Genomic DNA, 26,417 nt, shown 5'->3' on the forward strand with positions numbered 1-26,417 from the left:
AGGCGTATATAGCGGAGGACTTAATTTGGGGCGTTGTGGTGGCTCCGGAGATAATCTGTCCGAGATTAACTAGCTGTTGATGTCTGTATGTGCATTAGATACATTCATTGTAGGCTTGGAGATGCACAAAGTGTGCAATATGTTAACACTGACTGAACAGACTACCTCTCTTGTCTCCCACAGTGTTGTGCGGCACAAGGACATTAGTGCCCGCTACTATGGCACTCCGGACAAGTTTCGAATAGAAGTATCTGAAGAAGGAAGTCGAAGGAACGTGGGCCGGAAGGAGATCATCGCAGTTCTTTACCCGACAAAGAGGGAGCAGAGTCCCACCGTTCAGGGAAGGCATCTAAGAGACAGTATACCATGGCATCCACCGCACATTCTCCCTGTGCAGCAAAGTAAGTAAAGCCAGTGGGAGTGTGGGAGCAGCGCTGCCGGCACCGATACACGCTGCTGAATGTGTGAGAAGCATAGCCGGCAGCCAACCAGCGAGCACAATGCATGATGCGTACAGCCTACAGTCATTCAGACAACTGGGGGTGTGATAAGCAGAGTTGGCAGCTAGTCAGGGAGCGGAGTGTGGGAACAGCACTGCCTGCACCCATACATGGTACTGAATGTGTGTGAAGTATACAGGCGCTGAGGTTGGTGAGTGAGGGTGCCGTGTAGAGCGGGAGGGTGTTCCAGGATTTTGGTTGCTAGGTGGGAGCAAGATCTTCCTCTGGTGCGGCAAATGCGGGGGATCTCTGCTAGGGCAAGGTGTGCAGAGCAGAGTTTCCTGGGTGATCGGTGCAAGTGTAGGCAGTGGTTCATGTTGGTGGGTCCTTGGTCGTAGAGGGCTTTGTTGGCATGGGTCAGGAGCTTGAAGTGGCATCACTTCAGAAATGTAAGCCGGTGGAGGTCCTTCAGGTGCTGGGTGATGTGGGTTCTCTTGGGCAGTCTGAGGATCAGTCTGGCCGCTGTGTTCGATTGAAGTCTGTGCATGAGGTTGTAGGTGGTCCCTGCATAGAGTGTGTTGCCATAGTCTAGTTGGCTGGTTATGAGGGCCTGCATTTCCCTCTTCCTGGTGTTGATGGGAAGCCACTTGAAAATCTTGTGGAGCATGCAGAGCGTGTGTAAGCAGGCTGAGGAGATGGCGTTAACTTGGCGTTTCATAGATAGTTTCCTGTCGAGGACGATGCCAAGGTTGCAGGTGTGGTCTTCTGGCATGGGAGTGCGTCAGAGTTCTGAAGGTCACCAGGAGTCATCCCAGCGGGCAGTGTGTTTGCCGAAGATGAGGACTTCCATCTTGTCGGTGTTGAGCTTGAGGCTGTTTTCCTTCTTCCAGGCTGATAAGCTTTTCATGCAGTTGTGGAAGTTAACCTTCAACGTGATGGGGTCGGCTGAGAGTGATAGAATTAGCCGGGTGTCGTTGGTGTGGGAGATTATGTTGTGCGATCTGACGATGTCTGCAAGTGATGACATGTTGATGTTGAAGAGCGGTGGGCTAAGGGATGAGCCTTGGGGAATGCCGCATATGCTGTGCTTGGCTTGCGATGTGAAAGAGGTAGTCGGACTTTGTAGGCGAGTCCCATGAGGAAGGATGGCATTCATCTGAGCATGCCGTCTTTGATGCCGGCCTGGTGTAACCGTTTCAGTGTGTGGTGGGAGAGCGTGTCAAAGGCTACGGAGAGGTCAAGTTGGATCAGGGCGGCTTTTTCTTCTCTGTCCAGTAATGTGGGGATGGCGTCTGATGCGGCAGTCAGGGCTGAGTTGGTTGGTTCTGAACCCTGATTGTGAGGGGTCCAGTATTTGCAAGTGTTATTTTGCATAATTTGGTAAGGAATTAATTTTATATAATGCGGCCTGCCCGACTAACTCGCTGCAGTCATTCAGATGTTCTGGAGTTTATACATCCGTGGGGTGTGGAACCCTCAGCTTTGGGTAGCAGCCCACACATGGGACGCACAGGGGATTGGTGGGCGGGATTGTTTACTACTACACTCCTTGATGTCATCCCAGGATCAAGATTGGGGGTTTTGTTTATTTTGTTTATTGGGAGCTAGCAGCGTTTTGCTTGGGGTGTGTGTTTCTCAGGGCAAGAAACCAACCGTGTCAGTAAAGTTCCCTCTTTCTCTCTGAAAAGAGAAATTAGGTTGTAAGTTGCACCAACTTTCCCAGTTGCATGACATCACGTCAACCCCTGGTTATACTTAGTATGGGGATGGGGATTGTTTTTCAATCTTTTGTGTCCATCTGCCCTGGATTTGAAAAAAAGGCTCAAGCATTCCTCTTTCCGATGCAGTGAGGGATACTTGTGCGGCCCAGCACTGTCAGGGGCGGGGCAATGTTATTACCCTGTTGGTAAGTACTTAACTCAGTACTTTACGCTGCCCAGCCCCTGACAGCATGGAAGCATCTCCCTAGCAAGGGCCTCTTGTATGGCACCTGCTTTGTAGAGTGCCATGAGGACCCCAATGCTTCTCTTGCACACAGACTTCCTTGCTGGAGCTCATTCTGGTGCTTGTGTGAATTCATTACCTTCATGGACTTATCATTAAGGTAATTGCACTGCACAGCCCCTCACAGCGCGCCTAAAAACAACTGTGTTGGGCATTGAGCATAGCCTTTGTATGAGCAAAGTAAGTCCTGTCCTGCTGTTCAGACAGGAAAAGACTCATGTCCCCCTCCCCCCCCCCCCCCAGCAAACTCCCTCCACCACTACCATCCGTTCACTGGGTGCTGCCTCCCAGCCAGAGCTCCAGAAATGTGGGTTTGAAAAAATGCCTTTCAGTCAGGATGTTATTGTGTTTTGACTCACTTTAGTATAGGCCAAAGGTAGACACATCACATCATTTTCAAACAATAGCAATTATGTTTTGAATCACAGCTTAAAATATGGCAGGAAGGAGACATGAAGTACACAAAATGTATAGTTAAAAACTGGCTGTGTCAGGTGTGTAAAGTCTGAATTAATTTAGTTAAAATTCTCTGTTGCCCCTCTCTCCCACATAAGACCTGTTACTGAACTCCTGTTTCATTGGAGCATTTAATCAGCGGGTATCATATGGTGTGGTTAATGTTTCCATCTCAAAAGGCACATATATTTATTCTTGTTGCAGCAGTAGGATGTTTTCTTGGAAGTATCACATTGTGTGTGATTTAGTAAAAGTCTTTGTGGTGAATGCTTCTGTTGTTCTGTTGCAGGATTAAGCCCCTGACACTCTCTCATTTCTTTCTGCACAGCATCCGCCCGTCCTCTGTCGCCAGCCCTCTTCACTCTCTACATATTGGTGGGGATGGCCTGCATGGCCTTTCTGATGCTGCCCCTCCAGGGTGAGATGAGTACCCTGGTGCCAGAAAACTTCCATGTCACCGTTACACAGAAGCTGGTGTCTGCCTACGTGTTGGGTAAGAATCCATGGTCCCTGTGGGAGAGGGAAGATCCATAGGCTCCCTGGATATATAGGGGTTCTCACTGTAAGCCAGCTTTCTTGTATGGCCGATGGGCATGCCATGAGGGCTTGGGCACAAGGGACATTGTACATGTCCCTAGACCGCCTTGAGAGGAAAGGATATGCAGATGGAGTGACTGGGTTCTTCGTGAAGTGAGCTGTAATGATTATTTTGGAAAGTGTACCCCTTGAATGAGGGCTGAATATGAGTCATGAACCCCAGCAGTGTGTAGCTGGTATCCTTCAATGAATGCAAACAATTACAGTTCTGTAAAAAGTAAAATTGGACTTACATTAGACTGTCAGAACATTGTGGACACATCCCACAGGGTACTCTTTTAAGGATTGCAGCAGAATAATAAGTTACTTACCTTTGCTAACCTTCTGTTCGAGGCATATGAGCTGCAGATCGTACTCTTAGCATTAGATCGCCACCTGGTGTTGGGCTCGGATGATTGCAGGTTGTTGTCTTCTTGGAGAAGTCTTTGTAGTCACGATATAGGTGACTCCTCCCTTGGATAATACTGCGCATGGGCATCGGCTCCATCCTTAGATTGTTTTTTTCCGCCACTGGGTTCGAATGAAAGTTTCTCCGCTCCTGCTAGAAAAACTTTTCCAGCAACTTCGTAGCGGAAAACTTCCACAAACTTAAAAAAACTACCTTCGACATCGAAGACAAGGCTTTTCGACGTCATTACTTCCATTCCTGTCATCGAAATTTTACGCAATATGTCACATTGGCTGTATTACAATTTTCTGAATGTTTGTGTCACTGATTCGCCAGCCCTTAGATGGGTGATAATGTTGCCCATGATTACATTATTGTAATGTATACAATTTTGACATTTCTTTGCGCCTTTCATACTTGTGTACCGAGATCTGGTATTTGGTGACAAGCATCACTTCGTCCTCTTCAGGTTGAGTTTCATGTCACAGTTTGGTTTGTGTTGTTAATTACTCGTCAGACTGTTGTTCATATCACTGGAGCATGTGTACTGTTAACGGTAGTTCAAGTTCAGCTTCATGTTGGTCAAGCTGCTGTTCATGTCAAAGTTGAGTGAGTGTGTGCTCTGTTGATGGCTGTTTAAGCTGCGATTCATATCTGATCGAGACTTCTAGCTGCAGATTTCCTACCTTAGAATTATCCCTAGGCATCAGCCTACATTTAGAAACCTTTTTGTGAGCAGTACCCCTGCATGCCAGCAGGTGGCGTCATTCGGCTCCGCGTGGCATTATCGGTTGAGCTGGGAGTGACATGTGCAATGCCTATTAGGGTTTCAAGATATTGTGTGATTTTATTGAACTAACAATAAATACCATGCACATATTCTACCCAGTTTGCAAGAAGAAGAGAGCTGTCATAAGGCAAAGCGAAAAAACCCCACAAAAGTACAAAGAAAATAATTTCAGACACTCACTCCTTATGGTCCACCTCGAAGGGCGAACCATAAGGAGTTCAGCTCATCCTTTATCTTGGTTAAGGCTGAAAAACCACTGAGCAGATTGGAGGGAGTACAGTGTTCATTTTATGCAAAAGATTCACAACATAACTTGAAAATTACTTTTTCTTCTCCATACAGAGTTCTATTTATAAGATAAGTGCAAATGTAATCGACAGGACAGCTTCATAAATACGTTCTGGCTCTACTTTACTCCTCATGGCCAGGCGTTGAAGTGCTTCAGCCCTCATTCTGCCTGGCATTTCTACCATGTTGTTTCTGCTCAGGCCCTCGTTACAATCGGTGTATATGCCTGGTAGTATCTGCTCAGTCTTTATACTATGTAAAATGTGCTCAGGTCTTCATTCTGCCTGGTGTTTACACCATGTAGGTAGGATATGCTTGGGCCGTCATTCTGCCTGGTGTTTCTACTATGAAATATCTGTTTGGGCCTTGATTCCGCCTGGTGTTTATACTATGTAGTATCTGCTCGGGCCCTCATTCTTTCTGCTGTTCATAGTGTATGCTCGGGCCCTCATTCTGCCTGGGGATTATACTATGTGGTATCTGCTCATTCCCTCATTTCGCGTGGTGTGTATAGCGGGAAGTATCTGCTTGAGCCCTCGTTATACCTGGCGTAGATATGTTATTGTATCAGCTTGGGCTCTCAATCTGCCTGGTGTGTATACCATGTAGTATCTGCTCGGCCCCTCATTCTTCCTGCTGTTTATAGTATCTGCTCGGGCCCTCATTCTTCCTGCTGTTTATAGTATATGCTCGGGCCCTCATTCTTCCTGCTGTTTATAGTATCTGCTCGGGCCCTCATTCTTCCTGCTGTTTATAGTATATGCTCGGGCCCTCATTCTTCCTGCTGTTTATAGTATCTGCTCGGGCCCTCATTCTTCCTGCTGTTTATAGTATATGCTCGGGCCCTCATTCTTCCTGCTGTTTATAGTATATGCTCGGGCCCTCATTCTGCCTGGGGATTATACTATGTGGTATCTGCTCATTCCCTCATTTCGCGTGGTGTGTATAGTGTGAAGTATCTGCTCGAGCCCTCGTTCTACCTGGCGTAGATATGTTATTGTATCAGCTTGGGCTCTCAATCTGCCTGGTGTGTATACTATGTAGTATCTGCTCGGGCCCTCATTCTATCTGGTGTTTATACCATGTTGGGTTTGCTCAGGCCAAAGAAAACACAAGGAGATGACGGATTGAGCTTTGAAACGTTTAAGACACTCACCCCTAGTCACTATTAGATCTGGGTTGAATCCATCATCGTTCTTTAGCTCACTTCGCCACCCCAGTTCAGACCCAGCCATATGCAAATCAGTCTTGACCCTGTTACTCATGGGAACAGTGCAGCCCGAACTGGACCGGAAACAAGCATCCTGGGACCGGTTTCGGGGTAACACCCTTCATCAGCCAGGCTAGCTTGAATCCAGTGTCAAATTGAGCAAGGGACCCACGTCTGGACATACCCTGCCAACTTGTGGTGAACAAAGCGAACACAAGGAGATGATGGACAAAGCGCTGAAACTTTTCAGACACTCACCCCCAGACACAGATATGGGTTGAATCCATTATTGTTTTTTAGCTCACTTCGCCACCCCATTTCAGACCCAGCTATATGAAAATCCGTCTTGACCCTGTACCTCATGGACACAGCCCAGCCCAAACTGCCAAGCCAGGTCTTCCCTGGACCAAAAGGAAGCCCCCTGGGACCGGTTTCGGGGTAACACCTTTCATCAGCCAGGCTAGCTTGAATCCAGGGGCAAAGTGAGCAAGAGACATACCCTGCAAACTAAGGGCGAACACAGCGACAGATCGCTGAAACTTTTCAGACAGTCACTATTAGATCTGGGTGGAATATAATTCCGCTCATTCCACCTTGTGTTTATACGATGTTCTGCTTGGTCCCAGATTCAGCCTGGTGTTTATTCTACGTAGTATCTGCTCTGGACCTCATCCTGCCAGGTGTGTATACCATCTCGTATCTGCTCGGGCTCTCATTCCGCCCGGTGTTTATGCCATGTAGTACCTTCTGGCTCTGTGATGAATAAGAGGAAACAGTTGGAAGAACAAGAGGCAGCACTTTTAATATTTGAATCTTACGCTTTGGAATGAGAAACTGACCATTCAAATCATGTTCTTAGTTCAAACAGTGATTGTAAAACTACAATTTTCATTATCAACACATTCTTGTTTATTTTATTTATTTATTTATTTATTTATTTATAGTGTTTTGTATAGCGCGGACAAGACCCGTGGGTATCAGAGCGCTTAACAAGGAAAGAATTACATATAGACAATTATAAAAGCAGTACTAACAACAAGAGAATAATGAGGTAGAAGGCAATATACTGTATGGACGAGATTAAATATATATATTCATAATGACTGTGCAATTAGCATTATAGGGCGAGCAAGGCTTGGCTTGTATCATGGTAACAAACCATGCTCGTTGAGGTAGGGTTAAGAGGCGTTCCAGTGCATGTCAAGGATAATAAGTATAAATAAATCCAGTGCGGTAGAAGTTATATAGTAAGATTGTGACATATAGTTAAAGGTTCCACATATATGGATAAATAAATCAACTGAGATAGAAGTTATATAGTATGACTGTGAGATATAGTTAAAGTTCACACATAAATGAGGTAGCAGTAATGTGTCAAGTCTCGGCTTGCGCACGGCATCAGTTCATTATCCGATGATGATCTTCCAATTTTCCATGAAGAGGGCGTCCCTCAGTTAGCGTAAGTGATCATCCCAGTGATCCGTAGGTTTCACTAAGTAGGGTATTTACTCATCAAGTGGCTCTTCAGTTCTCGTTTGAATGTAACTGTATTTTGAATCTTCCTGATGTTTGGAGGGAGAGAGTTCCAGATTCTGGGGGCAGCTCCGGAGAATGCTCGGTTGTAGGTCTTTCTCTTGTGGAAAAAGGCTGGTCGTAATAGCAAATCTTTTGCGCTTCTAGTTGTTCTGTTACCTCCTGAGAGCTTAAGTTTCTTGGCTAGGTATCTAGGCGTGTTGTAGTGAACCGCTTTATGCGTAATACAGGCCATCTTCATTTGAATTCTAGCCTCGTAAGGTAGCCAGTTTAGTGCTTTCAGGTGAGGAGATATGTGATCGAATTTCTTCGTTCCCGTAATGAGTCTCGCCGCTGCGTTGAGGCAGGCTTTTAGTGGTGCTGTGGATGTTTTTGGCAGGCCCGCTAATGTGGTGCAGCCGTATTCGATCCTCGAGATGACTAGTGATTGGATAGCCAGTTTTAGATCTGTCTCAGAGATAAAGGGTTTCAGTTTTCTTAAGTAATTCAAGTGGAAGCGGGCGCTCTTGGCCATTGAGTTAATATGGTTTTTCATGTCGAGGTTCTTATCCAGTGTAATTCCTAGTGATTTGGCTGAGTTAACTAGGGTCGGGGTGCAGTTTAGCGCTGTCACCAATTTAGTCCACTCTTTAACTTCAGATTGGCTCCTTGTCGGTGAGATTAGCAGGAATTCTGTTTTCTGGGCGTTTAGTTTCAGATGGTTCATTGTTAACCAACGCAAAGCTCTCTTTAGTGTCTTGTTCATTAAGTCAATGTCCTCAAGAGAGGCGATCTTCATGTATAATTGCGTGTCGTCTGCATACATATGATAGGATACCTGTGATTTTTGAAGGATCTCCGTGAGAGGTTCTACATATAAGTTGAATAGATCTGGGGATAGCGTTGAGCCTTGTGGGACCCCGATTGCGTTGGGGCTCGGGGAAGAGATTGCTTGGTTAACCAGGAATCGCTGAGTCCTGTTCTGTAGGAAAGAATTGAACCATTTCAGCACGTTTCCAGACAAACCCATCCTGTCTTGCAGTCTGGTCATTAGCACTTCGTGCTTTACCGTATCAAATGCTGATGATAGGTCTAAGAGGATCAGTAGGCAAGATTGATTTGCGGTCTAGGGCTTGTAGGGCGTCATCGACAATGTGCAGGATCGCAGTTTCAGTACTGTGCCCTGTTCTGAAACCTGATTGGCAATCATCCAGTAGCGAGAATTTAGCGATGTGTTGACTTAGTTGGCCCTGCACGCATTTCTCAATGAGTTTGGCCAGTAGAGGGATGTTGGTCACTGGTCGATAGTTGTTCGGGTCTGTAGCATCAGCTGTCGGTTTTTTGAGGATGGGCATCACCTGCCCTGTTTTTAGGCAGTCAGGGAGGGTTCCTTGTGCAAGTGAGGCGTTTATTATCTCGGTCCAGATCGGAATTAGAGTGTGGCTGATTTCTCTTACACACTTTCCTGGTAAAGGGTCTTGATAGTGGTTGTTCGGTCTAAGTTCCGCCAGCGTTCTGGCGATCTTTTCCTGGTCGTATAGTTCAAATGTGTCCCATTTTGCCTTATTTTTAGTTTGTAGACTCTCTGGTGAGATATTGGCCTCGTTACTGGGTGGAGGCAGTGTCTTAAGGTTAGTTACTGCAATTGTGAGTTCATCTTCAAGCAATTTAGATTTTTCCGTGAAAAATGTGGAGAATTCCTCGCAGTTTATGGGAGTTTTTGTATTCTCTAGAACCGTTTCGGCTAGTTTATTTGACTGTTGTTTTAAAATCTCGAAGAGTTTTCGTGGTCTGTTTCTGGCACTGTCCAATTCAGCTCTGATAAATTCTTTTTTGGAGTTGATTATTTTTTTGTTGTATTCTTTTCTTGTTTTTCTGAGTGCTTTCAGCTCAGGGGAGGAGGGATGTTGTCTCCACCTCCTTTCGGCCATTCTCAGTTTGCGCCGGTCCTCATTCAATGATTCATTAAACCAAGGATTTTTTGGTTTCTCTGATACCTTTTTCAGTTTTTGGGGCATGGTGTCATTGACGATATTACCGATCGAGGTTATGTAGTGATCCGTCAACTCATTGACATTTCGCTTATTGTTGGGTGGCTTCAGGTCTTTCTCACACCTTTCAACCAGTAGTTCAGTATTAGCCTCTTTTGTGTCTCGGATCAGTTTCTTGAGCTTGCGTGGTTGCACGGCCCTGCCCTTTGTCATTGTAGGTATCGTGAATGTTATGATGTGATGGTCAGACCAGTCACATGGGTCTATAGCAAGGATAGATGTCTCATCCTTTCTTGAGATAATCCAGTCTAAGGTCGCTCCTTGTGAGTGAGTAGGTTGGTTGCAAGCTTGTACAAGTTTTAGCTCACTGAGGAAGTCTTTAAGCGAGTTGACCAGTTTATCACCGCCGTCATTCCAATGGAGGTTAAAGTCACCTTGGAATATGTTATTGGCGTCCGAGTTAGAGTTGGTCGTTATGATCTCCATCAGTTGTTCTGTGAACTTTGCGTTCTCTCCTGGTGGGTGGTAGAATGTATGCAGTTTGCAGCTTTGATTCTTTGGTGTTCTCACATTAATACCAAGGTATTCACAGGATTCTAAGGGGTCAGATTGGAAATGACAGACCTCGATCTCCGACCGGTGAATGCAAGCTATGCCTCCTCCCACATTCCTTGGTCTATCTAGCCTGACGATGTTATATTGTGGCGGTATTAAGAGATCCATGGTAGGAGATGATGATTCATTGAGCCATGTTTCCGTGAGGATGGCCAGGTCGATTTCCTTATTGATGATGAGGGCGGCTATGTCTGCTGCATGTTTAGTTGCCGAACGACAATTAAGTAGAAGCCAGTTCAGGGGTTTCTGTGATTTAACGAGTTTTCCATTATCCGATTCGGATGCAATAAGCTGAATATGTTGTAGATTTTGGTGAATTGCTTTCCTGTCATTCTTTCTGGCCGTTCTACTAGAGTCAATAGGTACTGTTTTGATATTCTCCTCCTTACTACGGGCAGGTTGTTCATAAGACCTGAGTAAGGCCAGAGTGTCTTCATTCGACAAGGGCTTGGTCCTGTTAGGTCTGTTGTGTCTAAGTACCAGATTCTGGATGTGTGAGACCTTGGTGTGCGTGCTTATCGTCATCTCCCAAATTTTTCCAATTGTCTGTGAGACTTTCATCGAATTTTGCGCCAGGTTACCAACGAGTTTCTGGAGCTCCTTGATTTCTTTCTGTGTTCGGGATGAAAAAAACCTATCATGAGTATAGTAGATACTCTCTTAACCTCATCCATGCGGTGCAGATTTACCCCCGATGATGGGCCCTAATGAAAATGGGTGTGGTCATGACGGAACGGTTCCGTCATGAGCACAGCTCGACCAATGCTCATGACGGAACCGTTCCGTCATTAGCATTGAAAGGGTTAAAAAATACCATCACCCAGCCACGCCGATTTCACGAAGTGCAACCCAAAACACAGGGGGCAAAGAGGACCACAGAGGTACAGCAGGGATGAGGGGTTTGATGTGGGAGGCATGCCGGAAAAGTAACTTATCCTCTGGTAACACCGTATCTGGTAGTGACATGACCTAGCCGCAGATTCCTTACCTTTGAATTTCCCAGGCATCAGACTAGATCCTGAAATGTTTTCTTCGAGCAGTGCCCTTGCTCACCAGTAGGTGGCATCGTCAACCCCACGTGACTGTCTCCGCCACTGTGACGTCCGCGTCACTTATATAGGTACCACCTTGGTGTGCTGAGGTCAGTTACTTTTCACTCCAGAAGCGCGGACCCATGAAGTACACTGGCATTAGTTTGTTTTTAAACAACTACGGCCCTGCAAGGGGGTCAGCGCTGACCCTAGAAACTGTACGCAGTGAGGGGAGGATGAGCTGGTCGGTAAGGAATTTGCAACAAGATCAGGTCTCTACCAGATAAGGTGGTACTGAAGGTAAGTAACTTGTCCATCTGATAGAGACATCTAGCCGCAGATTCCTTGCCTTTGAATATATATATATATATATATATATATATATATATATATATATATATATATATATATATATATATATATATATATATATATATATATATATATATATATATATATATACCCAAGCAATACCATCTCCGGAGGGGGGACTGTGGACAAGTTTAGACCAGGACAGATCGGCCAATCAGGCCATTCCTTCGGACTTGACTGTCCAGGCAGTAGTGCTTGGTATATGTGTGCAGGGATGCCCACGTTGCTGCCTCACAAATGTCAAGGACTGGAATTCCACCTTGCAAAGCCATGGTAGGAGCCTTCGCTGTGGTGGAATGAGCCCTTAAGCCTTCAGGAGGCTGCTTTTTGGCAGGACTGTGGCACATTTTGATGCTGAGGATGACCCATTGCGTGATAGTCCTCCTCTGCACCGCACAACCTTTCATTGATCTAATGTCTCCCACAAAGAGTTTGTTGTTCACCCAGAACTCTTTAGTGCTGTCAAGGTAGAACAACAGTTTTTTTGGGTCCAGACGGTGGAGTCGCTTTTCCTCTTTAGATGGGTGCGGAGGAGCATAGAAAGTGGGCAAGGTGACAGATTGCCCCACGTGGACTGGTGATACCACTTTCGGTAAGAAAGAGGGCTTAGTGCGAACCACCAACTTATCTGGCAAGATGGTCAGGTAAGGTGGGTTGGATGACCGAGCCTACAATTGGCTCACCCTCCTGGCAGAAATTATTGCCACTAAAAGCCAGAAGTTCTCAACTAAGCATGGCGTCAGACAGCCGCCATTAATGAAATTGCTCTGCCCAGTGAGTCGGTCAAGTCAGGACCACGACGAGTGGCAAACTTTGCCGAATCTCCTTTGTCTGATACCGCTTGGGAGAGTATGCCCTGGGCTCCCTCCTGGACCTGTGGCAGCACTAGCGCAACCGTTTCCGAAAGGGAGTGGGAGTAACGAGCCAATAGGCATACAGTGATCGCCAACTGCACTGCAATGCAAGTCTGGCTGAAGAAAATCTTTTCTTACCCCAACAATCCAGCCTCTTGGATTCCCTGTCTGGGGGTGTGGAAGGGAACGTGGCCTGTGACATAAAGGCTTGGACCACCAAGCTCTCGGCTGTAGGGTGGTTGGTGAGGCAATTTGGGTGGCTCAGTGCAGGGCGACGGTGGTGGCTGTTTGTCTTATTCACAGGAGCCCCTCTGCTGGGCTTGGACCAGGTTCCCAGTAAGATATCAGTCAAGGCCTCGATGAAGGGCAGTAGGGGTTCCGAGGAGGAGACACCTGGCTGCAGGGCCTCTCTCAAGATGTTAGTCTTGACTGCCACAGAAGGTAGCTGAAGGTCCAGGATCTCAGCTGCCCTTCTCACAACCATATCATATGAAGCACCCCCTCCTGCATAACCACTGCAGGAACAGAAAGCAGGCCCGAATCTGGAGAGGTAACCATTCTACTGGCCTCACCCAATTCCTCATACCAGTCCATTTCGTGCTCAGGCTGGTCTTGTAAAGTGTCCAGCGACCCCTCCCATTCTTCCTCCATTCCTGTCCCTTCAGAATAAGGCTGAGGAACCGACCTAACACCCAAGGGTTCTGTCGGCCCCTGAGTTGGCATCGGTAGGTGTCGATTCAGCTCCTGGTCTGGGAGAAGGATGGGGCTGGTGTCGGGTGTTTCCGCAGCACTGCTGGCGAAGGTCGCAGTGGCACGACCAGTGTTGGTCCGGATCCATCACTGGATCCATGGGAGGGGGGTGAATGATGCTGGTGATGGAGCCGCCATCGTGGAACTCGATAGAGCCCCATCTGAGCCTCCGGGGCCCGAAGGTAGGGTCAGGCTCCCAGATAGCCAGGGAAGCATGGACCCAACCGGGGTGCAGATTCCGCGGAACGAGGCCTAGAGCGGTGGGACTCCATCGCGTCAGCTGTTGGACAAGGAGAAGTTGTGTTTTTTGTACTTCTTACATTTTATTTTATTTTTATTTTAAGCATTTTATAGATCGCACAACTACCCGAGGGTGTCTCGACGCTACAGGACTGATGGAAAGATAGGTAGACACGATGAATCATTGTTTCCTAAAAGTGAGCAGGGTAGGGCTGGTCTTGATGTGGGAGGGAAGCCTATTCCAGAGTTTGGTGGTGGCACACAGAAAAGATCTGTCGCCCCAGGACGCTTTTTATGTGCGGGTAACAATAAGAAGATTGGCATTGGAGGAACGCAATTGTCTGGGGGAATTGTAGGGACGAAGGGATTGCTTGAGGAAATCAGGACCAGTGGTGTGCATGGCCTTATAAGCGATGCAGAGAGCCTTAAACGTGGATCTGCTTCCGATTGATAACCAATGGAGTTGGCGAACTACTTTGGAGATGGGCTTAAATTTGCGAGTTCCTGTCAGAAGTCTGGCTGCTGCATTTTGTATCAGCTGGAGTTTATTGAGAACTTTTTCTTGCGCATTGATGAATAGTCCGTGGCAGTAATCCACTTTGGACATAACAAGTGGGCTGATCAGTGTTTTGGCAGCTGTGGATGGGAGGAATGGGAGAAGTTTCTTTATGATTTTGATGGCGTGGAAGGCTGATGATACTACAGAGTTTGCATGGTGCATGAAAGACAGTTTAGTGTTGAAGATGACTCCGAGGTTTCTAACTTTTGTAACTGGAGCCGGGGATGTTCCTAATTCTGCTGGCCACCAAAGAGATGACCAGGACGGTGAGAGATTACAGAAGATCATAACTTCTGTCTTATTGGAGTTCAATCTTAGGGAGTTGTCTGCCATCCAGGAGCTTATGGCAAGCATTCCCTTCTGGAAGTTGGCTGCGACCATAGCGCCATCGTTATATATTGCTAACACTAGTTCGGTATCGTCAGCATATGAGGTGAGGTCCAGGTTGTAGGTTTTGATGACCCTCGCCAAGTCCGACACGTAGATGTTAAACAGTGTAAGGCTTAGCGAGGATCCCTGGGGCACCCCGCATGGAAAAGAGAATGGGGGGGGGGATGTGAAAGCGCCAAGCGTGACTGATTGTGAACGATTAGCCAAAAATGATGCGAGAAGGGCCCTGGCCCTGTGACAGATACCTAGTGCAGTGACAGAGTCGATCATAGTTGCGTGATCGACCGTGTCAAATGCTGCAGAGAGATCCAGCAGGACGGGAACAACAGCTTCTCCAGGATCCATGATTTTTTATCTCATCCGATGCTTTGATGAGGGCGGTTTCCGTGCTGTGTTCCTTTCTGAAGCCATACTGGGTGTCCTCTAATAAATTATGTTGCTCGATGAAATGTGCCAATTGGGTGGTCATTACTTTCTCTGCAATTTTTGCTGGTAAAGGCAGAGATGCAATGGGTCTATAACTGGCTGTGTCTGCTGGGTCTAGGTTGGTCTTTTCAATGAGGGACTTAATGACCGTCTTTTTGCAGATGGAGGAGTATATGCCAATTTTGAACATCGAGTTAAGTATATTAGCCAGATTAGATCCTATGATGTTAGGGTTAAGTTTAAGGGTGGCAGGAGGGCATGGATCTTCAGGGGATCCTGATTTCATAGAAGAGATGAAATGAGGTCAGGAGAGACTTTGTTGAATTCTTCAAAGGTAGGGGCTTGGAGAGTGTGTATGATAGTTTGTTCTAGGATAACCGGGGAGCCTATGGATATGCTGGGATCATTGGAGTCTGTTAGGGGTGTGGTCGAGCAATTATTAAGTGCAAAGTTGTTGCAGGTGATGCAAACTTTCTCTTGGAAATATGTGGCTAATGAGTTACAGAGTATCTGATTAGCGGTGATAGGGGGTGTTGATCCCTGCCCGCGAGTTTAGATACCATTTGGAACAGTTGTTTGGCAGAGTTTTTTGCAGTCAATTTGGTTACAGTAAAAATTAATTTTGACTGCAATCAGGAGGTGTTTGTAGTTACCAAGGGATTGTTTGTAGAGGGCTTTCTTGGAGGGATCATAGTGTAAGCACCAACTGCGTTCTAGATGTCAACATTTTTGTTTTTCGCACCTTAGGGTCTCAGTGAACCAAGGTGCAGAGACCGTGTTTCGCTTACTAGACCTGCGTTTGATGGGTACCGCTTTATTAACCGCATCATTAATCCATCGCGTGTATAGAATAGCGGCTGAGTCAGGGTCAGTAGAGGGGAGGTCTGGCTGATTTGTGAGTAAGGAAGAATTAAATTCAAGGGGATCAATGTTACTCCAAGCTTTGAACTGTCTAGGGAGTGAGGGTTTTAAGAGGGGGAAAAGATTATTATTATATTGAATGTCAAAGAGGACTGCATAGTGGTCAGTCCAAGGTAGCGGTAGAACATTTCCTAGGTCAAGGCGTTGGTGATAAGAGAAGATTCCATCTAAAGTGTGTCCAAAAAATGGGTGGGGGAGGTGACAATTTGTGTGCGGCCTACCGCATCTAGTTAGGCCAGTAGTGCTATGGTGTCTTGGTCGTCCTGTGACTCCAAGTGAAAGTTAAAGTCTCCTAAAATGGAGAAGTTATTTTCACCTGCAACTAACTCTAGTAGGTCGCCTAAAGACAAGAATTCTGAGCGGGATCCTGGGGGGCGATGTAGAAGAATACCTTTGAAAGGCGGGAATCGTGGGATTATAATGGAGAAGTAGCAAGCTATGCAGATATTGGTGGGGGCTAGTTCAGATTTGATGAAATAGTTTTACCAGTAAATAATTGCGAGTCCTCCACCTTTTTTATTTTGTCTGTCAAATCTGCAGACCGTATATCCTTCTGGTGTGGCTGTGAGCAAATCAGGCCCAGCAGCCGGATCACCCCAGGTTTCGGTTATCATCAGGATGTCCAATTTGTGATTCTCAATGAAATTCTGAATTTCATATTGTGTTTTGGGAGGGAGCGGGCGTTTATCAAAGCCAAGTGAATGTTTGTGAATGAGGAGGTGGTGCTGGGTGAATGATGGGATGACTGGTGAATGTCCAAGGAAAAGCGGCAGTTAGGACAGCATGGCGGGTATTGATAGACAGGTTTTCCAATTTCAAAACTAGGGCAATTGGAAGGATAGTTGCAGGAGGATTGTATGGTGTTAAGTTGTTTGGGCGTGTACACTAGTTGCTTATCGCAGATTGTTCGGCTGGGCGGACCAGGGGGCGGGGTGGCCCTGGGCCCGGTCCAGGCGCGGATGGGCGCAGACGGTCTTGCGCTGGCGGCGCACCAAAGGCGCCCGCTGCGCCAAAAGGAAAGGCATCGCTTTTTATAGCTTGGCCGGGTTCAGAGCAACTAGCCTGTTCACCTGCGCGCCGCAAGAGAGGAGGAAGTAGTAATAATTTCCGGGTCGTGTTACAAGTCCGTCTTCCCTCCACAACAAACTGAATGAATCAGCGGTGGACCGGGGAAGGGGGTGAAAATGAGGTGAGAGCAGGCGTGAATTAAAACAATGTAGTTTTTAAAAAAACAGTGAGCAATAATCACATTTACCAAAATTCTAATAAAGTCTGTGGGAGCCCTTTGCCAGGCGCTCCAGCGTACAGCGCTCAATCGTGGTTTACCTTGCTTGGCGAGTCCATGGTCGACTCGCGCACTCCGAGTGGGAGCAGGAACACTTTGGGCTCCCGGAGCGGTGCCCGGACCTGCCTCTCGACCGGAACTGTGAATGAGTCCTCCAGGGCAAATGATGCAGTGCCGAGCACCAGGCCACAAGCAGCTTTAGGGACCACTCTCTCAAAGCTTTCAGAACCATGGCCGGCAGTCAGAGCACGACTTCAAGTCGTGGTCGAGCTCCTGGCACCAAAGACAAGCCAAGTGTGGATCCGTCTCTGACATGGCGCTGTGGCGTACGCCGTACGGTTTGAATACAGAAGTCTTCTTGGACAGGTCAGGAAAACCTCCACACCAAAAAATGTAGATAAACACTTGTAAAAAAGTTTCTGATGGATATTTATTTATTTATTTTGAAAGTTTTATATAGCGCGGACAAGATCCTTGCGGATATCAGAGCGCTTTACAAGAGAAGTACATGGGGGAGCATAGTCAGACAGGTAGAACAATAGGTCACATAGCATAAATGGTACAAATAAGTGGCTACAAAGCCAACCTGTGTATGAAATAGCGCAGGGAAAAGGCTACAAAGTCCAACATGTGAATAATCAGGCAATTAATAACAGTAATGAAAGGTTGAGTGAGAGAGTTCGGGCGGGGAGGTGTAGTTGAGTGAGGTGTTGCAAGGGCGACAAGGGGGGCATATGCTGCGTCTAAGAGTGGGGATTGGCGCTAGGCTTGTGCTGCCCATGGTGTTGCCCATCGTGGGGTAGATGGTGGAGGTGGGGGCGGCCGACCGAGGAGAATGGCTGACCAGGGAGTTCGTTTGCCGGTGGGAGAGTGGGCTGGTGTTCGAGGAGGTGTGCGCTGTATTGATGTACGGGAAGGTGATAGGATACATCTGCCAGTGGATTCCTCGCCTTGTGAATATCTCCTGCGCCAGCAGCCATTTGAATTTTTTTTTGTAGCTTTCCACGCCGACGAGGGGGTGCACAACGTCACAGAGGGTACGACTCCGCCCTAGATCCATAACAGAGCCTCGTCGGCGTGATGACGTCAGTTCCCTTTTTTCCTCGACGCCAACGGTTTTTGGGACTCTCCATAGTTTTTATTTTTTGTATTATTATATTTATTGGCATTTCAACAGCACACTATCAAGGAGCACAGCATTGGCACTCGTAAGACAATAATACCGCAATAACTCTTTGTCATGGACACATTAATCATAAATTATAGCGTTATCCCCCACCTGGACAGTATTGTCATCACATATACCATACACTTTCCCATCCCAGGCTTCGTCAGTACTCCCCGGATCCAACCCGTATTCAGCAGCAATAGACTCACTCAGAGTTCACTAAACCAGGGTCTCCACGTCAGTGTGTTGTGATGAGTCCTCCCACGCACTCTCCGACTCCAAATCTAAATGAGTCCCTCCCTGGTCACCATTACCTTGTACCGTCCTCCTCTCCAGGTACAGCGCCTGGAGAGTAGTTTTTAGGGCGGTTACGTGGCGGAAGCAGCTCACTATACTGTTCCGTTTGTGTGCAGCAATATAACATGTCATTAGACCACCCAGCAAGCGTTGGGGTCGGCCCTCGCATCCAGGTAAGCGCGACGCTTCGTTTGGCAACTAAAAAGGCCATATCCACAAACCGTCTTTCCGGCGCTATCTCCTTAGAATACCCCAGTAATGCCAACAATGGAGATGGGGTCAATGACAGTTCGGTGACTCTATTCACCTCGTCATATACCGCACGCCAGAAGTCTGCAACCTTCGGGCACAGCCAGGCAAGATGCAAAAAATCAGCTGACTGTGCCCTACACCTCTCTCAACCGGGGCTTTCTCGTAAGCCATATCGGAACAGGCGCTCAGGGGTGTAATAAACCCTATTAAGGAATTTAAAGTGCAGTAGTCGGTGGCGGCCGTTAAGGGACACTCTCTTAACATTAGCACAGCAGTATCTCCATTTTTCCTCAGGGAGGTCAGTGGCTAAATCAGTCTGCCATGCTAGACGTGGCTTAGCATAATTCGCTGTCCGCTCTGATAGTGTGATACGGTAGAGGTTCGTGATTAATTTAGCCGGTGTCTTAGCTGTGACTACAAAGTCATACGCCAAAACCGTTTGTGGCTCTGTCATATCCTCTCCTAGCAGCCCTTTCAAGGCATGCCGCACCCTATGAAATTGAAAGCGTGGGAGAAGCAGGGTTCCAGTGTCGTCCTCCTGGCTCAAATCTTCCCTGGTGCAAACCCTATTGTTCGTGAAGAGGTCTCCCATTTTGTTTATGTTTAAGGCAGCCAGGGCTGACAGCACACCTTCATCCCTACAGGGACTAAGCCACAAACACCAGGCCAATTGCGCTCCCGGGGCATACAGCAGCGAGCAAGCCTGAGCGTCCATAAGGTGATGCCAGGCATGCGTCACTACGTTCATAGAGTCTAGGATGCCCGTCCGGCGATCTCTGGGTCGGGACAGCAGCGCCGGCAACGGAGTCGGAGCGGCCACTATTGTTTCAGTTCAGATTCTAAAGTTGTCTGTGCCTACTCCACCTCACCTATGCGTCGCTCCAACATGTCTATGCGTTCGGCGTGTTCGTCGAGCCGCTCCGCCATCCGGTCCATGCGATATGTGAGGGTGTCCATCTTGGTCCCTAAGGAGGTGATGCCGCCCTGTAAATTCTTTTTCATGGCGAGCAGTATGCTGCGAATGTCCGGCTCCGTTGCATCTCCATCCGCCGCGTTCCCCGCTCCAACTTGCTCCACTCGCTGCTGGTGTTCAGCGGGTGTGGTCTTTGTGTTATCGAATGTCAATTTAGGCTGCGATCGGTCAGGGTGTCCCATGACGGCTCTACTGTCCGCTGTCTCAGCCAAGTCCGGACCACCAAGGCGACAAGTGTCCCCCAAAACCGAAAACAGGGCGATCCCAGCAGTAGGAGACTGCTCAACTCAGGTAGTAGAATGAGCACCAAAGGCTTCTAGCGACCCAATCCAGGCCCGCAAAGCTGTAACCCCTATCACTTGAGGCCTGCGTAGAGCAACACCCTCCGGGGTCACACTCCTTCAATTTCCGGGTAACAGGGCCCACACTGTACCCCGATGCACCTGGGGAGGATGTCTGAATGAGATCCCAATCCTCACAGCAAGAGGCCCAGTCCCGAACCTGCGTGCGGCCGACTCCGCCAAGCGCAGCTACCTCTCCTCACCCTGGCAGGCGACCGCTCCGGGCCCCTAGGTCCAACGCAGCCGAGGGTATACCTCTTTGCCAGGCTCTGCTTTCTTAACAGGCCCAGCACATCGGGGCGATGATGGGAGGGGAACGCCAATCATTCCCAAACAAGGGACGCTGTACTACGCTCTTGTGGCCACCCCCGGTGCCAGTTCCAGGCTCTCACCTTAGTGCCAGCGGAGAGGTGAGGGGGGCCTCTGGTCAATGCCGCCGCCCCGACGATGCCAGTCGTGGAGAGCGGGCGCAGCCCCCTCGATGGCTCAGGGAGTGTCAGGAAGGCTCCAGGCGTTTCGCAACGCGCTCCCTCTCTGGTCCCGCTCGCCAACCAACACCCCGGGTGGCAGCAGGCCCAGAGGCCCAGCAAAGCCGGGCGCTCGATTAGGCTGCTGCAGCTGTGTCAGAGCGCCCCAGGTGGCCCGGCTCACCCAGAGCGGTCCCCTCCGCTCACCGCCTCTCTCGGGTCCGGGTTTCTGCAACTCTCTCCGCGGCCTCAGTTCCGGACCGCCGTCTTGTTGGCGAAGCAGGTCCCTTCCAGCATAAGGACTCGCCAGGGACAGTGGCGACTCTAGTGGCAGCTCCCAGGAGGCCGCACCTCTGCTCCTCGTGTCACCAGGCCAGGCAGTTCAAAGCAGCGCTCAGCGCCAGCGTCTGCGCCGCAGCCGTGTCAGAGCGCCCCAGGCGGCCCGGCTCACCCAGCACGGTCCCCTCCGCTCACCGCCTCTCTCGGGTCCGGGTTTCTGCAACTCTCTCCGCGCGGCCTCAGTTCCGGACCACAGTCTTGTTGGCGAAGCAGGTCCCTACCAGCATAAGGACTTGCCAGGGACAGTGGCGACTCTAGTGGCAGCTCCCAGGAGGCTGCACCTCTGCTCCTCGCGTCACTTGCCGGCTAGCTAGTGGCCTCCTAGACGACGAACTTTGAAATCTACACCGCTGGTCTGGTTGCTCCAGACTGGCCCTTGCTTCCTTCCAAAAGAGACGCACTCCGGAACCTTCCTGGTCTGCACCAGACGCCATCTTCAGAAGTGTGGCTCAGGGGTTAGAGGCGGCAGACCCGGAAGCTGAGATCGTCCCTGGACCAGGGTTCAATTCCCCGCCTCGGCGGGTCTTGGGCTAAAAATTCCACAGACTCGATAATTCTCGCTCCGGTGCCTTCTCGACTCACGGGTTCACACTCTGCGACTCTGGGCAATAGCTTGCTTAATCTCCACAACGGCCCCTCGCGGCGGGATGCCTGGCTTTCACCTTGTGGATACCCTGACGGGGCTATCTCACAGGGGAATACCAGGACGGGTTCCCTAAGCAAGCGCCGGGACACCCACTGCGGGTAGCTGTGCGCTATATAAGCTCAAATACATTTACATTTACTTGCCGCGTGGGTTGCCTTTGCCAAGGCCTGTTGACTCCGATCCTGGAACAGACACCGCCGACAGCGAGAGCCTGCGTGGGACAGCTCGTGCCTCCATCCTGGTCGTCGAAGACACCTCCTGGTACACGTGGCTGCAGAGTCAAGCGTCACCTCTTCACCTGATCGCGACAACATCATCTGGTTCCTTCCTGGTTCCACTCCGGTCACTGGCTAGTGACTGTGAACATTGTCCCCTCTGCTTTCAGGTCTCCATCTTCCTCGATCCGCCCTTGGATCACTCTGGACATCTTCCTCTTGGTCGCCTGCAGCATCTTTCTCCAAGGCTCCCTTGACTTCAACGCGGAAACCCAACACTTCACACCTATGCACCCGCAGCCCGTGGGTGAGGTAACAAGATCATTTTGGTGCTCATAGGTAGATTGACTCTCCTAGTGTCCAGGTATCCTGTAGTTTCAGTCTCAGCCAGTTGGAACTGTCTTTACTTACCTATTTTGTGAATTGTTCGTGGCCATTGACTTTGCATTGAAACCCGCGTGTGTGTTCGAACACTGCACCGCGTCCCATGGGCCTCCTGCTCCTTACCTAAGGTTAGTGTAGTGTAGCCCCAGCGATTCTACAGCCTCTGGGCATCCTCATTTCTTCTATCGTTCTACTTATACCATTTACTGAGTATATGGTTTGCCGTGCCCCTAGGGCACCATTGTAATTTGTGCGACTTATTGTATTTTTCTGAAGATTATTGTTATGTGCTTAGCCCTCTGATCTCATAAAGAGTTCAGAGGTGTTTGTTAGTAATAAATATATTGTTTATTTTCATAACAACCTGTGTGGTGTCCTTTCATCTGATATTCAAGAGGTTATATGTGGTAAAACAGCTGGCTTCATATGCCAAAAGAGTTAAGCCTAAGACAGCTTTGTCCATGCTACCATTAGGATAGCAGGTCTATAAGGTTGACTTCCAACCAATCACCATAAGGGTTGTTTGGACTGGTGCAAGGTACTCACTAGAACTAGTGAGCATCATATATCAGGCCAACTTCTCACAGTAATTAAAAAGGCAGCTGATTTATTGGACATTCAACTTCCTACTACTGAGTTTAAATCTAACCTGTTTACGGAAGTTCTCCATTCACCTTCCTCAGTTGTTGAGCCTCTTTTGACATTCAATGAGGCAATCCTTGAGCCTGTGCTGGAGGTCTGGCCAAAACCCCATTCTGCGCCTGCAGTTTCCAGAATTATTGCTAGAATATATAGGGTGGCTCCTGGGGATCCAGAGTTTTTATCGACGCATCCTTCGCCAGAGAGCTTAGTAGTTCAGGCTGCATGTTCTAAAAGAACTTTGGTGCATTCCCTCAAGTGCCTGCTGATCAAGAGACTTGATCAAGCTGCTAAGAAAGTGTTCTCTTCTGCAAGAATGTGTTGGCATTGAAATCAACAAATGCTACCTGTCGTATGGGTAGATATATCCATGCTTTGATGGATTCAGCTAAACAATTGGCTCCTAAATTGTCTGACGAGGATATAAGGAATTTTGAGGAGGTGTTACACGATACCCAGGCTGATGCACGCCAAGTAATTCAAAGTGGATTAGATACAGCTGACTCGGTAGCAAGAATCATGGGTTCTTCTGTGGCTACCAGGAGAGGTGCTTGGTTAAAGTCTACGGATTTTTCAACAGATGTTCAGGCTACTCTGTTGGATTTACCCTTTGATGGTTCAGGACTCTTCGGAAAGAAGGCTGATGCTGTCTTAGAAAGATTTAAGGAAAGTAAGGCAACAGCTAAATCTCTTGGCTTACAGTCTCAATCTAGAGGTTCAACTTTCAGGAGATTCAAAGGGTATGGAAGGTCGTCCTTTCGTTCATATGGTCAACCTCGTCAGCAGCAGTAGCAACAACAACAGAATACTCTAATGTAATGTAATAATGTAATGTAATATGCTGTTTTGTAGCGCGCTCAATTACTACCGGAGTATCCTGGCGCGGAAGACCGCTGGGGAACCCGTCCTGGCTTTCCCTGTGAGATGGTCCCTTGCTGGGTATCTCCAAGGTGAAACCAGGCATCCCCGGCGTCTGTGGGGGGCCGTTGTAGAGATGAGGCAAGCTTAATGCCCAGAGTTACCGAGTGTGATCCCTGCCCAGAGTAGGCACCGAGGCGAGAATTATCAGTCCGCTGACCCTGGTCCACGACCCTGGCGCGTCGGGAATTGAACCCTGGTCCCGGGCCGTTCTCTGCCTCCGGGTCTGCCGCCTCTAACCAGTGAGCCACACCTCTCTACAAGTCCTATAGAGGAAAAAGCAGGGGTTGTCCCCGAGGCCGTCAACCCTCCTCCTCCTCTACCTCCCCTCCTATTACCGCAGCAAAGCACCCCTAGATTCCCCATTCCGGATCATGTTGGTCCTGTAGGGGGCAGCTTACTCATTTTCTGCAGGATTGGGAATCGGTCACTACAGACCCATGGGTTCTCAATCTTGTAGAAAATGGGTATGCTCTTCCCTTTCAGCAATTCCCTCCAAATTACCCTCCTTGCCAAAGTGTTTGCTCGGAAGAACATCTCCTTCTCCTGCAGGAGGAAATTCTGACTTTGCTGAAAAAAGGTGCGGTAGAGGTGGTTCCATAGCAGGAAAGGGGTCAGGGATGCTACTCCCGGTATTTCCCAATACCCAAGAAGGATGGCAGGTTACGTCCAATCCTGGATCTCAGGATCTTGAATCTTTATCTGAAGCAAGAGGAGTTCAAGATGCTTACCCTTGCGCTAGTTCTTTAGGCGCTGCTGGAAGAAGACTGGATGGTGTTGATCGACTTGCAGGATGCGTATTTCTACATCCCCATCCTGAAGTCGCACAGGAAGTATCTGCGTTTCACGGTGGGATCGCAACATTACCAGTTTGCGGTCCTTCCGTTTGGTCTTACTACTGCTCCTCGAGTCTTCACCAAGGTGATGGCAGTGGTGGCAGCCCATCTCAGAAGAACAGGGATTCCAGTTTTCCCCTATCTGGACGACTGGCTTCTCAAAGCAGAGTCTCCAGAGAAGGTGCTTCATCATTTGCAAGTGACAACCCAACTGTTGTACAAATTGGGGTTTTTGATAAATGTACCCAAATCTCACCTGGTGCCCTCACATCGCAACCTGTTTATAGGGGAGGTACTGGACACTACTGTCTGTCGAGCATTCCCTCCACCTCAAAGGATTCTCGACATTCAGGAAATGATTCCCTTGTTTTACAATGGAGCGGTTGCTCCAGTCCTGAAGGTCCTTCGCCTGCTCGGTCTGTTTTCTTCCTGCATTCTGTTGGTCAACAATGCGCGCTGGCACATGAGGGCGCTCCAGTGGTGCCTCTGCAGGCAGTGGTATCAGCACAACGGAGATCTCAGGGAGTCAGTCAGGATCTCCAGAGAAACTGCAGCGGATCTGTCTTGGTGGAGCGTGGAGGGCAATCTGTCTCAAGGAAAGCCCTTCAATCTGCCTCCATCGGTTGCCACTGTGATTATGGATGCATCCACTCTAGGGTGGGGTGCTCCTCTGGGGCATCTGGAGATCAAAGGTCTTTGGTCTCCAAAGGAAAGGTTGCTTCACATCAACCGTCTAGAGTTGCGGGCAATACGTTTAGCGCTCAAGGCCTTCCTCCCTTCCCTTCGCGGACAGTCGGTTCGAGTCCTGATGGACAACACTACCGCGATGTGGTATGTCAACAAGCAGGGAGGAGTGAGGTCGCATTGTCTCTGCAGAGAGGCTCTGTGTCTCTGGTCCTGGGTTCAGGACCATCAGATTTGTCTGATGGCAAATCATCTGGCCGGGGTTCTGAACGTGCGTGCAGACAGTCTCAGTCGGCAGTTCTCTGACAACCACGAGTGGAGTCTTCATCCAGAGATGGTTCGTTATGTCTTTCGTACGTGGGGAACTCCTCGGGTGGACCTGTTCGCCACTCAGGAGAACGCTCACTGCCCGTCATTCTGCAGTCTCCAGTTTCCGTTGCAGGGAGCTTTGGGGGACGCTTTTCAGTTGAGCTGGGGCTCACAGCTCCTTTAAGCGTTTCCTCCCATACCCTTGATTCCTCGAGTTCTGAGGAAGATACGCCAAGACCGGGCCCAAGTCATATTGATCGCCCCAGATTGGCCAAGAAGGGTGTGGTACACAGATCTTCTCTACCTCGCCTCGTGCCCGTCGTACGTTTCCCTCTCAGGGCAGACCTCCTCTCTCCGATGGAGGGGCAGGTTCTACACCCCCACCTCCAGAGCTTACACCTTCATGCCTGGAGATTGAACGGGGCAACCTGATTTCTTTTTCTCTCCCGCCTGACGTGGCGGATGTTATTCTTTCAGCCAGGCGGCTTTCCACCAAATCAATTTATTCTTATAGGTGGTCCAAATTTGTTTTTTGGTGTGGAGAGAAATTTATTGACCCCTTAAGGGCTTGTTTATCCAACATACTTCAGTTTGCTCTTTCTCTGGCTCAGCAGGGTTTTGCTGTGGCAACTGTAAAAGGTTATTTATCGGCCTTGTCTGCATTCCTTTGCTTGCCGGACCAGCCGTCTTTGTTTAAGTCAACTATTGTATTACGTTTCATTAAGGGTCTTACCAACAAATTCCCTCCTACTCCATTTATTGTGCCTCAATGGGACTTAAATCTTGTCTTAACCTACTTGATGGGTTCACCCTTTGAACCTTTGCACAAG

At 48.6% G+C, this 26,417-nt stretch overlaps 1 protein-coding gene across 1 annotated transcript in view; it reads left to right on the top strand.

The window, feature by feature from the left end:
* The window catches only part of MOSPD3 (motile sperm domain containing 3), a 54,292-nt gene that overhangs the window by 16,730 nt on the left and 11,145 nt on the right, over positions 1 to 26,417 (top strand). The window contains exons 4-5 of the mRNA XM_086946203.1: positions 184 to 401; positions 3,229 to 3,393. Of these exons, the coding sequence (XP_086802329.1) occupies positions 184 to 401; positions 3,229 to 3,393 (383 nt within the window). The remainder of the gene's footprint in view (positions 1 to 183; positions 402 to 3,228; positions 3,394 to 26,417) is intronic.

Source organism: Lissotriton vulgaris, chromosome 12 (assembly GCF_964263255.1).
Source record: "Lissotriton vulgaris chromosome 12, aLisVul1.2, whole genome shotgun sequence".
Lineage (NCBI taxonomy): Eukaryota > Metazoa > Chordata > Amphibia > Caudata > Salamandridae > Lissotriton > Lissotriton vulgaris.